Here is a 17,974-nt window from a genome sequence, read left to right as displayed (position 1 = left end):
TGCCTGCAAATTTACAACGTGTTTCCATATATATATCTTTAAATTATGGTGGAGGATGATAGGAGGCAAAGCAATTTAAATAAATTATAGTGCACATCACTTTCAAGAACATGTATCCAATTTCCCTCATAAGATAAGACATTTTAAATGTATTTCTTCAGATGTGGCCTTTACTGTTAAAATGGATTGGGACCTGATGAATGCAGGGAGGTTTTGTGAAGAAAATTGCCTAAAGCAACCTTAAGGCATTATGCCTTCCTCTCCAATGTGTGTAAAATGATAATTAACGATAAAAGATACGTGTGATATAAATGCACTCTGTTTCTTTCTATCTTCAAAGTTCAAATGAAGTTTTGAAAAGAAAATATTAGGAAGTCATGTCCCATCATTAGCCAGAGGCACTATAATTTCAGCAACAATAAACATTCATACAATTGCTAATTGATGATTGTTGTGGCATTTGTTCATGCGATGTAACATTTAACTAACTGCTAATGTGACATGAGCTTTTTACTGAGGATGCGTTGATGAAAAGAATAGGATGCAGTGTGAATTTAAATATTGTGCAGGTAGGTTTTGATGAGAATTTCATATAAAACAGATCGCATTTGCATTGTTTATTTTATTATTCAAATTCGGAGCAGTGATTTTGGTGGAACAATGCCACTTCTTGAATAAATCCAGTATCGTCATAAATATATTTGTATTTTTTTTTCCCTGGTACTTCACCCTCAATGGGGTAACCTTTCTCATTCTACCATATAGGAGTCAGGACCGGAACACTGTTAGCCTATCACACGCAAAGATGTACAAAACTATGAGGTTGGACAATTTAAATAACTTAAGTGCTTGCATCTGCAGACAGTTGCTAGCTGCAGGCAGAGCTATAAAATCCTGCAATTTAAAGTCTTGCTGGGAGCCACCTCCCTGCCTTGCTGCTGAACCTCCCTATACCCCTCTCCCAGTGACTGTCACCCCGTGAAACTCCCTCCAAAAAGACATTACGTGATCCTGGAACTCTGGTGCCTATCCTTCCAGCAGCAACCACATCCTCCCCAGTGACGCTACTGGGCCCAAGAGCAGCCGGCCTCTGATTGGTCGGCAGTCCTTGGTGGGCGAGAATTCCGCCCCTGAGGTCTTGATTCCAGGGGAAGGCCCGCTGCTGGCCTCGCCACTGCCTGATTGGCTTGAGGTTCGGTGGGCCTTGCCGAAAGGAGACAGCGTGGGTATCTCACCGGCCATCCAGCCAGCAGGCGAGACCCCCGACGCTGCAACAAAATTTCGCCCCAGGTTTCTAATCAGGAGATTCGCTCAGGCATATTTTTGGAGCAGATTATGGTCACTACGCTTGATGTTTAATTCATCTACTCGATCTATTTTTGTTCTCGTATGTAGATCTAACAGCACCTCTGCCCTTGAAGGCTCACAAACTAGCTGCTTGAGAGAGAAGCCCTGCAGCCCTACATGCATTTTAGGAATAGCGTTTCTTTTTCACCCTGTCCGAATCAATTGTGCCCTCCCCCTTGGCCAGTTTGGTGGTGGGTCGGGAATTTAATAAAGTGAGAGGGTGGCAGGTGGGGAACCTGCTGCCCTGCAGCCTCCATCCAGATTATGCCCACAGTAAGAAGGCCTGCGGACAGTCTTCCAACCTAGCTGCCAATGGAGGTCCTTAAGTGGGGAATTAATGTCCACTTAAGGACCTCCCCCCACCGCCACTGGTATTAACCCAGCAGCGTGCAGAGGTCTCGCCATGCGGGGAACATGACAAGCAAACCCTTGCATGTTTGCTTCATGGGCTTCTGGGGAGGTGGGGAGGGGGTCCCTCGTTCAAAGGCACTTAGTGCCTGGTCAAGGGACCTGTCACTGGGAAGAGTGGAGCCCACTGCCCTTGTTGCTGATGCACCTCGCCCGCTATATTGAGATCCTGCTCCTGTCATCACTTACTTGTGCATTGGTCTGCCCTTGATCCGAGGCCTTGAGTGCTTGTAGTACTGGCAGCAGCCACTGCGTCCCCAGTGGCACTGCTGAGTACAGAAGAGCTGCTGGACTCTGATTGGCAGGTGGGGCCTCTGCCCCCAGCGGTGGGGGGGCAGTGATCCCGGGGTGGGGGGGGGGAGACCTGGCTCTGGGCTGTTAAGTGCCTGAGTGGTACTACAAGATGTGGTGGGCCTTATCTAAAACAGGTGATGCAAGGCTCTCACTCGCTTTCTGGCTGCAGCGGAAATCCCCAGTGCCTCCACAAGACTCTGCCCAATGAGTGAGTAAACAATAACTCCTGGAGCAATAATGTTGTTATTCCTTTTCACCTCTCTGTTTTTTCTACAGATTTTGTCTTCTATTTGCCTTCCATAGTTGGGGAGTGGGGTTCTATCGCATAACCCCATTAATGTAATAATCCCTTAATTATCTTTGATTGCTAACTATATTAACTCTGTCTGACAATTCTTGTTTTCTCCATGCGTGTAGTCTCCCTTCACCATTATTGCCACAATTTATTTCTTCCCTATCTTGTCCCCTCCTAAAAATACCATAACCAGATGTTTGCTGTCTAATTTGCAGCTGTTTTTCTTACTGATAGTAAATCAATGGATGGAATCGTCACAGGGTTGCACAAAGTGCGGAAGCAAGAGGGAAAAAAGTAATTTTACCCCCCCCCCCCCCACCATCCCGACCGCAATGGCGGGTTTTTGCACTGTATCATCCCATTCCCACCTCATTAATTATGCAGCCACAGGGAACGCGCCATCTTGCTGGTAGGCGGCCTCCAGTTACCTCGCCGTTTCCTCAGGCAGGGCGCAATATTTAAAATGGAGCCACACGCACACTTCTCAATGCTTGCTACCCAGGTCTGTTCCAGTGAAGGCATGGCCCAAAAAGCCATGAAGAATGCAGCCCCCCGATTCAGTGACGCATCCCTGGGGTGCCTTCTGGATGCCGTGGTGGTCTGCCGTGATGTCCTCTACCCCCCGCTCTGGCAGCAGGAGGCCCATCAGTTTCGCCACTCCGACTTGGGAGGCTGTGACAGAGGTGGTCAGTGCCAATGCTGCACACAAGAGGTCAGCCAACCAGTGGAGAAAATGGATGAATGATCTCATCTGTGCCGCCAGGGTAAGGCAACCATCTCATCACTCTAAACTCACACACTCACAAGGCCTTCACACATTCACTGCCATCTCACTCACTGACAGCTCAAGGGACATCACCACTCACTCTCTCACACACACTCTCACATCTCCATCTGGCCTCATCTCCTCTGGAGACTGCCCCCTCAACCCTCAACATCTTGAAGCTACTTGCACAGATCAACTTGAACAGACACACGCACGCACACACACACACACACAATCCCACCATGGATGCTGGTGGAATTTAAATTTGATTCATCAATCTGGCAGTCTGGAATATAAAGCTAGTCTCAGTAGCCATGACGATGAAACTATTATCGATTCTTTTGGGGAAGGAAATCTGCCGTCCTTACCCGGACTGGCCGACATGTGGCTTTTAATTGCACTCTGGAATGACCTTAGCAAGGTCAGTTTCAGGGCATTTAGTGATGGGCAATGAAAACTGGCCTTGCCATCGATGCCCACATCCCGTGAAAGAATAAAGGAAAAACACTCCCGCAGTATAGCCGACACCCTGCAGCCTCTTCCCTTACCTGAGGCCACTTCTCCCCCTTCCCCAAGCAAGCCATAGCCCTTCAGCCATTGAAAAGGCACCCCTGCCTTACGGCTGGTCTGGTAGGTAGACACTTACCCGTGAGCTCCCTTAAAAGTCTGGTGCTGATGACCGTGAGTGCTGCCCGAAGCAAAGTAGGCAAAGAAACCTCGAAGTCCTGAGTGAAGCGCAGCTCCCCAGGTGCGCGTTGCTTATGTACAGTAGTGAAACACGTTGGCATACAACATGCCCACATGATGGGTGGGTGAATGACTCCAGCGAGCAGGGCTTATAATGAAATGCTAAAGTATTGAAATTAGGTTCCCGAATGGCGGCGGCAGGAAAGGCGGATGATCGCAAACATTTTGGCCTTCTCACCATATTGTCCCCGCCCCCCCTGCCTGCCATGACCCCCCCCGGCGCCAATGGGGCCAGAAAATTCCAGCCTCTGTCTTCTTGTGCTTCCCACTTTCACTTCATTACACTGAGCTTTGTAACACAATCACCTCATCCTTTTATTTTGCTTTGATTTAAATTTACTCCTTTTCATTTATTTTTTTTGTGCAAGATAACTTGTGCAGTGGGGGCAGCCATTATGCTAGAGCTGTATGAAACTCTAGTTAAGCCACAGCTTGGTTACTGGACAAAGTTGTGGCCACTGCATTTCAGAAAGGATGTGACTGCATCGAGAGGGTACAGAGGAGATTTACAAGGATACTGCCATGAATGGAGAGTTTTAACTATGAGGAAAGATTGGTTAGGCTGGGGTTGTTCTCCTTGGAACAGAGGACGCTAAGAGAAGATTTGATTGAGGTTTAGAAAATTATGAGGGGCCTATGTAGGCTGGATAGGAAGGTCTTATTTACCTTATCAGAGAGGTGAATAACCAGGGGGCATCGGTTTAACGTAATTGGTAGAGAGATTTGAGGGAAATTAAGGAGAAATTTCTTCTCCCAGGGGGTGGTGGGGATTTGGAACTCACTTCCTGAAAAGATGGTAGATGTAGAAACCTTCATTATTTTATTTTTTAACTCATTCACGGGATGTGGGCTTTGCTGGCTGGGCCAACATTTATTGCCCATCCCTAGTTGCCCTTGAGAAGGTGGTGGTGAGCTGCCTTCCTGAACTGCTACAGTCTATGTGGTGTATGTACACCCACAGTGCTGTTAAGGAGAGAGTTCCAGGATTTTTGACCCAGTGACAGTGAAGGAACGGTGATATATTTCCAAGTCAGGATGGTGGGTGACTTGAAGGGAAGTTTCCAGGTGGTGGTGTTCCCATCTACCTGCTCTCCTTGTCCTTTTAGATGGTAGTGCTCGTGGGTTTGGAAGGTTCTGTCTAAGCCTTGGTGAATTCCTGCAGTGCATCTTGTAGATGGTACACGCTGCTGCTATTGTGCGTTGGTGGTGGAGGGACCGAATGTTTGTTGATGTGGTGCCTCTCAAGCAGGCTGCTTTGTCCTAGACAGCTTCTTGAGTATTGTGGGAGCTGCACTTATCCAGGCAAGTGGGGAGTATTCCATCACATTCCTGACATGTGCCTTGTAGATGGTGGATAGGCTATGAGGAATCAGGAGGTGAGTTACTCGCCACCGGATTCCTAGCCTCTGACCTGCTCTTGTAGCCATAGTATTTATATGGATCGTTTAGTTCAGTTTCTGGTCAATGGTAACCCCCCAGGATGTTGATAGTGGGGGATTCAGTGATGGTAATGCCATGGAACATCAAGTGGCGATGGTTGGATTCTCCCTTGTTGGAGATGGTCATTGCCTGACACTTGTGTGGCGCGAATGTTACTTGCCACTTGTCAGCCCAAGCCTAGGTATTGTCCAGGTCTTGCTGCATTTGGATATGGACCTCATCAGTCCAAATGCATTTTTAAAACGTATTTAAAAAGCTCTTGGACATGCCCTTGATGTGCTGTAACATGGAGGATTACAGAAAAAGAGCTGCATCACTTGCAGACCTCTCTTCCTGCTCCCAGACTGTTATCTCTGGTGCCCTACAAGAATCAGTCCTTGGCCCCCTCCTATTTCTTACCTGCATGCTCCCCTGCGATGACATCATTCAAAAGCAGCATCTAGATTTCACTTGTACACTGACGACACCCAACTCTACCTCACTACCACCCCTCTTCTCTCCTCCACTGTTGCTAAATTCTCAGACTGCTTATTTGACATCCAATACTGGATGAGAAGAAATGTCCCCCAATTAAATATTGGGAAGGTTTAAGCCATTGTTTTTCATCCATGTTTCAACTCAGTTGCCTAGCCACCGTCCCCATCCCTCTCCCAGTAACAGTCTGTGTTTAAGCCAGTCTGTTCCCCACCCTAGTGTTGCATTTGATCCCACTTGATGCCTAATTCCATCTCCACAACATCGCCCAACTTCACCCTGTCTCAGATCATCTGCTGCTGAAACCCTCATTGATGCCTTTGTTACTTCTAGGCTCGATTATTCCAACACGCTTGGCTGATCTCCCTCATTCTATCACCCCCATTAAACTTGAGCTTGTATGAGCCTCCTAAAAGCCCTGCCACACACACACTTCTCACTCCAGAAGCACTTGTGGTCTAGCTGCATGCAGCTGAACTGCTAGTGGGGGTATGCTGGGGTGGGACTCGTGAAGCCTGTAAATGAAGCTGAAAGACACCCACATTATTCAGTGAAAGTGAATATATTTTCAGATTATAAAGTAACAACACGTGTTCAGCTGTGCAACCGCTTATAATCAGGATATCTTAACTTTGCTAGACCTACCACTTCTTCTAGGTGCTGCCCTGACATCCGCAGCAGGGGTGGAGACAGCCTGTGCAATGGTTGGCCCTGTTGCCTCTGATGACTTTGGCATGCGTCAGAGCTGAGGCCTTGAGGGCTCTGGCTTGCTTTGGCTGTCCTCCTATGGGCCAGCTGCTCCACCTGTGGTGACAGAAGATGAAGTTGTGGGTGTCACAGGTAAAGGCGACTCGAAGAAGAGGACAGCCTCTGAGATTCCTGAGTGTATGACACAGGGTGTCCAAATGCCGCTTCTCCTCTCTTCGGGTGCCCAAGGGCCCCAACCTGACTCCTTGAGGGGAAGGAACACCTGGAGGGACATAGCAGTGCACTGTTTCCCTCTCGCGCTCCACTGCAGAAACTCACCCACGGCTCCCGTGATGGAGTGCAGGTCTGCACGCATCTCCGAGTTCTGCTGGACCAGGGCCTCCATGGCGTCCACCATCCTCCCCATGGAGATCTCCATACTCACACATGTGGGCACCATTTCATCAGAGAGCAGGCGGACCCACTCCTCCGACTCATGTGCCACTCTGTTAAGGGCTTCCAACTGCTCTGCATAAAGTTCCCCCGCCTTCTGCTGACTCTCCACGATGAGCTGGAGGGCCAAATCCAGAGGCTTTTCATCTATATCTAGGTCCCGCCGAGGTTTGTGTCTCTGCACTGGTGGAGGGTGTGGGTAAGCACTGTGACGGGTCTTCCAGGCTGCTTATTTCCAGCTCTTCAATGGAGGAGGTGCCCTCTTGGCTGGAGGTGAGGACCCGGATGGAGCTGAGGGACTGGCTGGCTGAGGGTGTCGGTCGCTTGGCAGAGCTCCCTGTGAACCAAAGTAGAGATAATTAGTACATGGCAGCTGAGTCAAAAGCAGGAGAGAGCACACTCACAGTTGCATCGAGAGAGGGATGATGTGGTGTGGGATCCTCATGTGGGTGTTCACCGCTGACCTCACCGTCGCTGTAAGCACAGTCCTAACCAGTCAGTGCATGGCACAGTTCTCAAAGTGAATGAGGGGTCTAATGCGGCCACTCCACCCTCAGTCTGAGACCTCTCCCTGCTGCTTTGAGCCAGCTTCTCCTGCATTAACGCAAATGGAGAGAGACTGAGTAGGACATAGGACACTACGTGGAATGTTTGTATGGTGAGCAGAGCCATGGATGGGATGAGGACGTGAGCTTCAGAAGGTATGAGCCTGATGGTGATGTGAGGGTGTGTGTGAGAGTTAGTGGTGTCCCTTGAGGTGTGAGATCCCTGTGGATGTGTGATAGATTTGAGAGTGTGTGAGTTGAGAGTGATGAGGTGGTTGACTTACCCCCGGTGGAACGGATGAAAGCATTCATCCTCTTCCTGCACTGGATGGCTGACCTCCTCTGTGCTCCAATGGTGCTGACCGCTGCTGCCACCACCTCCCAGGCCGGATTGGTGACTCTGGTGGACAGTCTGCGGCCAGAGTGGGGGTAAAGGACATCATGGCGGCTTTCCACTGCATCCGGCAGGTGCCCCAGAGAAATGTCACTGAATTTTGAGATTGCCGCCTTCTTTGTTTTCAGGCCCATCTGTCCCCTGGAGCAGCCTTGGTCTGTAGACATGAATTAGGCTGTGTGCTCTGGAGACTTTAAATATGGTGTCCGGAGCGAGGAAGCGCTGAGGTCACGACGTGGCAGACAAACCTGAGCCCGTCTTCCAGCGAGCCAGCGTGTTACCTGTGGATACATAACTAACGAGGCGGGATGCGCCAGGAATGAGATGATATGGTGCAAAAAAGCCACTATTGCGGCCAGCGGCTAAAATGTCCTTTTTCCCGCCCATTACCGCACTTTGTGCAAAACCTGGGACGATTCCGCTGCGAGACAAATCTAGGCGGCTGGAAGGTTAATGGAAAATGTGACACAGGGTCAGCCAGACAAAAGGAAGCAACCAATCATGGAGCAGTTCAGAAAAAAAAGTTCCAACAAAGGTCATTGTGGTTCAGAAGCATGACTGCAGAGAGTCACAACGGAAAGACATCTTTACATGAGAGAGAATCTCGATACCTGCGTTTAGTGGTTCTTTTTATTTAATGAGCATGACTCAATATTTTGACACTCAGAACAAATGATTCTGCTTTAATCTGGATGAAAGCTTGATGAAATCCAGTGCACGTCCGTCAAAAGAAAATCATTCCCGTTATTTGGCGACAAAAAAAAAGGAACATATTTGCTCACCTTTTTTACAGAATGGTCCATCATATGCAGAGCGACTGCAGTTGCATGAATAGCCGTTGTACTTCTCGATACACCTCCCTCCATTGTGACACAGGTTACCGTAACTGCTGCAGTGTCCCAGGCATCCTGGCTTCACCCCCGGGGTAATTTTGGCTCTTTCTTCAAGATCAAGGGTGATTCCATTTAACCGTAAAGAGCGAACACATCCGAGAAATCCCTTCTGTCTTGAGGCAGTTCCGCCTGAAAATAGATTGGCTAATTTTAAGTGAATCGGGAGGGGGTTGGGTGGCTAAAACCTAAAAGACTTGTGTCCTATCCCAGTTGTTTGTGCAGTATGTCTTGTTAACAGTCAATAAACACACAGCACTAACTAAAGAAAAGTTCCCACAATAAATGCAAAACAAAAAACAATTTCCTCAACTCACATGAAGCAATCTTAATTCATTTTTACCCTCCTTTTCAGTGTAAGGCTGATTCCAAATAAACACACAGATGCATCCAATGTACAAAATCAGTTCTCATGCATCTTGATGATACAATTGTTTTGATCTAAGAATGAAGACATTAATCTTCCAGTTTTTAATACGTGAAATATAACTGATGGCTAAATTTCAACTAGACAGCAGTATATTTTAGACGTAAAAGCAAAAGTTCCAAAGAAGGATCATATTGGACTTGAAACGTTAACTCTGTTTCTCTCTCCACAGATGCTGCCAGACCTGCTGAGTTTTCCAGCACTTCTTGTTTTTATTTTAGAAGTGTTTTTTTTTGTGCGAAAAGTTTACTTTATGGATTCCTTATCTTTGGATCAAGTTACGATAGAATATTGGATATGTGTATTTATTAATCAGGCGCTTGTATTGTCCAGTTACAGGAATCCTGTTGCAAAAAACATTACTTTCTCAACTTTCTCTAACCACCGTCAACACCTCTTTGTCCTTTTGTCTATGACATCTTTTGGCAATCTCCACCTATCACTGGCCCTCTATCCAGCTCTACTTGTCCCACCCATCCCCTCCCTTGAACCAGTTTATATTTCACCTCTCTTCTATTTTTCCTTAGTTCTGTTGAAGAGTCATACGGACTCGAAACGTTAACTGTGTTCCTCTCCGCAGATGCTGTCAGGCCCTGCTGAGTTTTTCCAGGTATTTTTATTTTTATTACTTTCTTAATGTTCAATTAAGTAAGAATGCAAGACTGGAAATGAGTGTTTGAGATGAAAGATTAAACTCATATGCACCACGTTCCTCTGTCAATTTTTTTTAATGCATTTGTTAACCTGTGCACTGTAAATGGTTTAACCACATCTTAAAACGGCAGATAACGGAATGTCATATCACTGTCTTAAATGTTCTGGCACTGGTGTCTGTAACAGACATTTTAAAATTATGTTTAAATGATGGGCTCATGTCGTTTGCGACCTAGGTTTATTTTTTGAGGGAGTTAGATAATGTGATTGCTGTGAATATTTTTAAAAGACTTCCTTGTGTTTTTACCTTCCCAATGCTTTTTAAAATGCACGTTCTCTGGGTTAGGGGAAGTGACAGGTTGGCAAAATACTCCTAGATCTTGCCAATGTCCAAATGATCTTAAGGAGATAAATAAGACAGATCCAGGGATCAATTTTAAACTAGAGTGAGATTTGGGTTGGCGGGGAGTGGGGAGAGTGTGAAACACGCTGCCCGGTCTAAATGTCAGGCCCAGGATGTTTTAACTCTTGGGCCCCATTGAAATGCCACCCGTTCACTTCCTGGACAGAATGTGCAAATAGATGGTTCAGCGCAGCTGTTGGCAAGTGAAGTTTGGGCAGACTTCTCAGTAAGTGGTGGGAATAAGATTCTGGAAGACTCTCATGGGACTGAAAGGAGGCCTGGGTATCTGGGTCAGTGGAGGCCTTGATTTTCCTTGTGTGGCCTGGAAGAGAACTCTTGCTCCTCCTGAACCCCACAAACCGAACCTTTTAACCAACAGAGCCTCTTCCATATTCAGGCCTGCCTCTGCCTAGCAGGAAAGCCAGGGTGGCTGCTCGCCTTAGCTTCTTAGCTAAAGCTACAATGGAGTCCTGCTGACATGACAGGCCCAACAATTTGCATGAAGTTATGAGGCTCCCACCTGCTTTAGGAGGGCATTTCAGCTGCCTACACAACCCTGCCAGTTGACAAAAGCAAAATACTGCGGATGCTGGAAATCTGAAACAAAACCAAAAACTGCTGGAAAAGTTCAGCAGGCCTGACAGCATCTGTGGAGAGAACGAGTTAACGTTTCGAGTCCGTATGACGTTCTGAAGAAGAGTCGTTCAGACTCGAAACGTTAACTCCGTCTTTCTCCTCATAGACGCTGTCAGGCCTGCTGAGCTTTTCCAGCAATTTTTGTTTTTGTTCCTGCCAGTTGACATTGGGAACGGTCAGGATCTGAGTGGGCACTTAACTTATTTTTAACTTGCTCACCTTCCTTCAGGCAGGTAGAATTAAATTAGTAGCATTAAATTCTCCATGTCTCCCTTTCTGATAAGGAAGTATCTCAGCTCAGCGTCCCACCGAAGTGATGCGGCTGCAATAAGCAGCTTGGGGCCCTGGGACTAAAGCTGTGGTTTATCACCCTGTGGTGGTAAAGATAGATTGGAAAGGTTGGGACTGTCAGGACTCCTTGGAGAGAAGAAGGCTAAGAGGAGATATGATAGAGATGTTCAAAATTGTGAGGGGGCTGGACAGAGTAGATAGGGAGAAGCTGTTCCCGCTCGTAAAAGGATCAAGAACGAGAGGGCACAGATTTAAAGTGATTTGCAAAAGAAGCAAATATGACGTGAGAAAAAACTTTTTCACACAATGAGTGCTTTGGGCGTGGAATGCACTTCCTGGAAATGTGGCAGAGGCAGGTTTAATCGAGGCATTCAAGAGGACGTTAGAAGATTATTTGCATTGAAACAATGTGCAAGGGTACGGGGGAAAAAGCAGGGCAATGACACTAGGTCATAATGCTCATTCGGAGAGCCGGTGCAGACACGATGGGCCGAATGGCCTCCTTCTGTGCCGTTAGAATTCTGTGATTCTGTGGTATACTGTGCTGAGGCACTAAGAAGCAAATCTTAAGTGCACAGTAACTTTAATGGCAGCTGAGACGGGGTTGTTCCAATTAACTTTCCCCTGGTACAATGCGCTAGCAAAAAACTTAAAGAGCAGCATCGCCTCCACTTTTACACAACAGCATTTGTAAACAGTGGCATGCGTGAAAAATTGAACCCAATAAAATTTAAGACACAAAATTTCAATTTTAATATTATTTAAATACTATTAAATGCATTATTATTAAAAGCCTCTGCAGAATTAGTGAAGTAGGAAACTACACATTCAAGAGAACTGTTAAAATCTTTGGAATAAAGCTCAATTCCCCTTTCTGTTGTGTTGATGTATGCAGGTATTTATAAAGCTTAAGAAAGGCAATAAAACTGAACAGCTAAAGCTCAGTGATTAATGTACTCTATTATTAATACTACTTGCAATAATCCCTTTAGGCATCCAGTGTTTCACAAAATATATTCCAACTGTTTTCTCCTCTGAAGCATTTTACTTCCAGCTCCTTCTTTTGACATGGTTTGACCTTAAATAAAGCTGCACAAATTATATTTTTAATAAAAAAATAAGTATGTCGTTATAAAAACACACTTGCAGATTAGTTTTTTTGTTGCTTTGCAAATAAGCCTCTTATCCAGCTTTGCTGCATTAAGTCTGTGCTTCGATAGATATCAAGAATACATGCCAATGAATTTTTGCCAGCAGATATCAGTCTAACAGACAATAAAGGAAAACAGTGGCACTTGCATTAACCTTGTCAGTTCTACAGGGACATTGCTTATTCCAGATGCAGTGCACTCATGTTAATTAAGTAAGTAAATTCCCACCATTTGAAATTCCTTATCCGGAATATCCGCTTATGAGTACCAAACATTAGAAACACCATGCTGCATGAAATGGTTTATTTATCCAAAAACAAGTTTTGAATAAAGGGGTAATTCTGGGCTTTTGAAAGAACCATCATGTTTACAAAGGGAAAACTCTTGAACATCAAAAACCAATTGGGAGAGTTGTGTCTGTAATAATAAGATGAAGACATGAACCGTAAAATTATGAAGAGAATTATCAGTGTTATTATTTTAGGTATTTACATTTTAATTTCAAAGCCGCAAAATAAACGGTTATGAGATTAAAGACAGGTCTGCCAAAGCCTTATTGCCTTCTCACATTGAATGAAAACAGCATATTTTTCTTCTGTAAGTCATCAAAAGGATTGGCTTACGTATTCACCTATCTCAGGACACGGGGATACATTCTTATAGAAATGCACTGATATTAGACCAGTAGGGATAACCTGTATGTTCCCCATTAGCCGACCAAGAGCATCACCCTACTTCAAGTAGACCCTCTGGGTCCACTTACTTTCCAGGAGATTGACATGATTCAGAACAGATGCACCCAGACACCAATGGATACATATTCACTGGACCAGCATGAAATCAAAGTTGCACTTTGTCACCCACACACCAGCCCCGCACCTCTCTTTTTAAACACTGCGAGGCTGGGATTTTTCTGGTCCCACCCTGGGCTGAGTTGAAGGTAATGGAAAGTATAATCAGGTGGGGCGTATAATGGACGACTGATCCATACCATCCATTCAGTATCCCCAGCTGAAGTTGAATTTCATCCTCATAGTCTCGACAGGACCGCAAAGACTATGGCCCTGAAAATCCTCAAGTGAGCACATCCCAGCACTAGTGCCAGAAGGTGTCCATCCATAGCACCCACCATTGACCTTGTTGAAGCGCATAGCCTCGGCAGGGGGAGTGTTGAAAATAGTTGGCCTTTGGTATTTTAGTGGTGTGTCACATCATCAAGAGGCCAGAAGGCCAGGCTGAATCTTGCTGGCATAGGACTGGAGTGGTGAGCTTCCCATAGGTCCCCAGAAAGATGACACTGCTCCAGCAGGGAGTAAAGCCCCCCCAAAGGTCTGCATCACTAGACAATCCTGTCACTTAATAGAGGAACAATCTGAGGCTCTGCAGCTGCAGTTTTATGCTAAGTGAGCATCCCACTATTTGTGAGGCTCAGCTTGCGAGACAGGGTCTCAAAATATTGTGCTTCTTTGAAGAGCACCAAGTATCCTTACATGTTAATCTTTTAATTGGATAGTTATTAATGGCTTTTGCACCATAAGTAACGAACCCATTCATTGAGCTCACCTTGTTGAGTTTTTTTTTGGATAGTGTATTCATCCTGTAACTCTACTAGGACTTGCTGTTGAGGATGACTGAAAAGGAAACAGTTTCAGGTCTATAATGTTTAGAGAGCTGAAAAATATGATGGAATGCAGCAGTTTTTAAGGCAAGTCGCTACATGAGGGGAAGCTATTGAAGGCTTTACAGAGTCTATAAATATTTAAAAAAGCATACTTAAGTCTTAAAAAGAATAGTAGAATCACTAATAAGTGGAAAATTAAATAATATGGAGTGTTGAGAAATGGGGCTGAATTTTTATTCCAGAATCGGGAAGCTGATGTGGGGTCCAGGTCCATGCCCCAGTCTCACGTGGTGTGTTCCAGACATGCTTACCTCTACTTTTAGAGGAATGGACAGTTAAATGTCCAATTAGGGATGGGGGGGAGCAGGCTCCCGATGCTGGAGGGCCAAAGGGAAACTCTCTAGAACGCACAGATCAGAAGCTCCACTGGCTGAGGTGGGAGTTACTGATCTAAGGACAGAGAGGGGGTAGGCCGGGTAAGTATGTTTTATTTTTAAAATGGCCACAGCTGCCTACATGACCTTGGCGGGACATCAGACATCCAGAGGTTGTAGCTGTGGCCTAGTGGCCATTGCGGGTGCAGGAGGGGATCTCTTGAAGATTCAAACATGGTTGTCGCCCCCCACTTCCCAACCTGAGCCCACCAGGTTGGCCTGAATGTGCTGCAGGCCAATGAGGGTTGCCCATATGGGGCATAAATTTCCCCCCGTTGGCCGGGGAGGTGGGGGGGTGGTTGTGCGGAGGCAGACGCAAACCCCGTTCAGAGACACACCCCCATTTTATGTGGGCGGGCCAAATAAGGCCCGTCCACCTGTCCATCTTGACGCGTGCCCAGAAACACTGAGCACTCCCTGTGCGGGCGGCGGGGTGGGGGGGATTCCCTGAATGGCTCCCTGCGCCCTTTTGCACATACGCGCTAAGGAAGGTAGAGATCTCCCTGAGACACAGAGGTGCCTCAGTTTAAGGTTTTAAAATTTAAATAAAGGGGAAAAAATGCTTTTAAAACATATCCCCTCATGTGACAGTGTCACATGAGCTGGGACATGTCAAAGAATTTTTTCAAAAATTTTCATTTAATTAATAAATCCTTCACGAAATCTCATCCCGCCTGTGGATGAGGTTTCATGAAAAATGGGAAAGCCGCCTGGGCTCTTCGCCTGCCCCCCAACCTTAAGGTTGGACGGGCAGCTCAGTTAAGTACTTTAATTAGTTTTTAACAGGCCAGAATAGGCCTTTGACAGTTCGGCGGGCACACAGTTGACCCTGCTGCGTGCCCGCCGAACTGAGGATCAGAATGACACGGGGTGACATCAGGACACCCGCCTGAAGTCACCGCGTGTCATTTTACGCGTTGGCAAGCGGGCCCCACCCCCTGCTCGCCGACGGGAAAATGCTGCCCATGGTGATGGAAAATCCCAGTTGGCATGGGAACAGTGCCTTAATGGGCGCCTTATTTACATTAAGCTGTTATGAATTTGCTATTTGCCACTTGTGGGAATATTGGTAACACACTAACATGACGGCCGGCAGGGCCAATTGCGGGCCTCCAATCCTGACCCCAGTCCTGACCCTGGCTCCCTTTGAAAATTCAGCTTGTGCTGTCTCTGGAGCAGTGACATAACCAGAACCTGTGGTTTCCTAATTGCTAAACTGCAAATGCTGTTACATGATGCAGTACTGAGGAAGATTTCCACATTTGTTCCTTCATGACCTCCTCCCTGAGAGGGCACTAGCAGCGCAGTAGACGTGGCAGGAGGGAGCAAACTAGTTTATACAGAATTACATTGAAATTATGGGCTGAATTTTTCCGTTGGTGAGCAGGGGGCGGGGCCCGCTCGCCGATGCGAGATGACACTGGGGGGAACCCCCGACGTCATCCCGCCCCCATTTAAGTCTTCAGTAAGGCGGGGGCGCGGCAAAATCATTTGTGGGCCCGCCGACCTGTCAATGGCCAATTGAGGCCATTGACAGGATAATTAAAACAATTAAAGGCCCTGCCCGTCCAACCTTAAGGTTGATGTGCAGGCCAGGAGCCCCGGCGGCAAATAGATAAAACATGAAACCTCATCCACGAGGTTTCATGTCGGTTTTAAAAAAGTTTATTAAAGTTTTTGTGATATTTATTAACATGTCCCATCTCGTATGACATTGTCACATGAGGGCGGCACGTTAATGATTTTTTAATGTTTCTATTTTTAGACTTCATAAAACTGTCAGTGATCTCCCTGAGGCAGCACTTAGCCTCAGGGAAATGTGCGCTGTTTCGTGCGCATGCGTGAAAGAGCATACTCTCGCATTTGGGAAATCCCGTCCCCCCGCCCCTCTCCCGCACAGGAAGCGCATAGCGCTTACCGGCGGACATCATGCTGGGCGGGCCTTAATTGGCCCACCCACTTAATATGGCGGCGGGGCCCGCTTCTCCGGCGGGGATTGGCTCCCCGCCCGCTGGAGTTTGGGTCGTGCCCACCCGCCCGGTAGGCAGAAAATTCAGCCCCATAGCTCAGAAATAGGTCATCCAACCTACCGGTCTAGACCAGTGTTTCCTCTACACAAACCTCCCCCAAATCTACTTTAATGAAAGCTATCAGGGTATCCTTCTATTCCTTTCTCCCTCATGAGCTCATCTAACTTCCCTATAAATGTATCTGTGCTATTTGCCCTTCCATGGTAGCAAGTTCCACAATGTAACTACTCTGGGTAAAGAATTTTCCCCTAAATTCCATATTGAGTTAATTACTGATGATCTTATATTTAACGTCGTGCACAGTACCCACTTAATGCTGTTTCGATGTTTCTGTTTGACAAGGACGTATTCAATCTGGATTATCTTCGGATCCCTAGGTGACCTTTTCCTCTGATTGTGCTTAAACCAGGTGTTGAGATGCAGCTTCTCTCTGCTAAAGAACCTAAACAGAGAGACAGGATTTCCAACCTGCATGGAGTTAGGGGACGCACGGGAGGGGGCTATGCCAGACTGAGATGTAGAGGGAGCGTACAGTTAGGAATTTAGCTCGGGTGGGAATTGGGTGGAGGGACAAAGAGGTGATCCTTTTTCTTTTTTTCATTCAGCCTCCAGTAGTTGGTGAGTTTTCTTTCTTTGTCTTCAAGCTCAGTCATGGTAACTTTCTATTGCTTTATCTGTGTAAATTATTAACTAATTGGTGGATTAAATTAAAAGAAATGGTAGGGCCGGTGATGTGTTGTGACAGTAGCACGTGGGAATCTGTGGAATGCACTGCAATCCCAATAAGTGTCTGCAGTTTAGGCAACTTCGGCTCAGAGTTGCTGAGCTGGAGTCTGAGTTGCGGAGAGTGCGGGCATCGGGGAGGGGAAGAGTTACCTGGACACTTTATTCCAGGAGACAGCCACACCCTTTAGGTTAGGCAGAACCTTAAAGTTGGTAAATGGTGTGACAGCGAATCAGACAGGTAAAGGGAATCGACATGTAGCGATGGGGAGCCTAAGCCCTTGACTTTGTCCAACAGGTACGAGGTGCTTACTACCTGTTTGGATAAGGGGAAGGACTGCAAGGTGGGTGAGTGGGCTGGCCATGACACCATGGTGAAGGATGCCATTCAAGTTGGGAGAGCGAAGAGGAATGTGGAAGTGATAGGAGACAGTATAGTCAAGGGGATGGTTTCTATTCTCTACAGCCATGACCTTGAGCTCTGAAGGTTGTGTTGTTTACCTAGTGCCAGGGTTAAGGGCATCTCCTCGGGGCTGGAGAGGAACGTGGAGTGTGAGGGGGGGGATCCCAGTAGTTGTGGCTCACATGGAAACCAACGACACAGGTAGAACCAGGAATGATGATCTGTTAAGAGAACTTGAGGAGTTATGGTCCAAATTAAAATGCAGAACATCAAAGGTAATCAGCTCTGGACTGTTACCTGAGCTATGCACTAATTAGCATAGCGTCAAGCAGGTTAGAGAATTAAATGCTTAGCTCCAAGAGTGGTGTGTGTGAAGAAAGGGTTTCAATTAATGGGGCACTAGTGCCAGTGCTCAGGGCAGGGTGAACTATTCCGGTGGGATGGGAACTGGGCTGGAACCA

At 46.7% G+C, this 17,974-nt stretch overlaps 1 protein-coding gene across 1 annotated transcript in view; it reads right to left on the bottom strand.

Annotated features, from left to right (window-relative positions):
• LOC144686219 (contactin-associated protein-like 5) overlaps nucleotides 1–17,974 on the bottom strand; it is a 738,881-nt gene that overhangs the window by 179,776 nt on the left and 541,131 nt on the right. The window contains exon 19 of the mRNA XM_078551310.1: nucleotides 8,633–8,872. Within this exon, the coding sequence (XP_078407436.1) occupies nucleotides 8,633–8,872 (240 nt within the window). The remainder of the gene's footprint in view (nucleotides 1–8,632; nucleotides 8,873–17,974) is intronic.

The sequence above is a fragment of the Cetorhinus maximus genome, chromosome 11, assembly GCF_964194155.1.
Source record: "Cetorhinus maximus chromosome 11, sCetMax3.hap1.1, whole genome shotgun sequence".
Lineage (NCBI taxonomy): Eukaryota > Metazoa > Chordata > Chondrichthyes > Lamniformes > Cetorhinidae > Cetorhinus > Cetorhinus maximus.
Note: the sequence above shows the minus strand (reverse complement) of the source record. Positions and strands in the feature narration are given on the sequence as shown.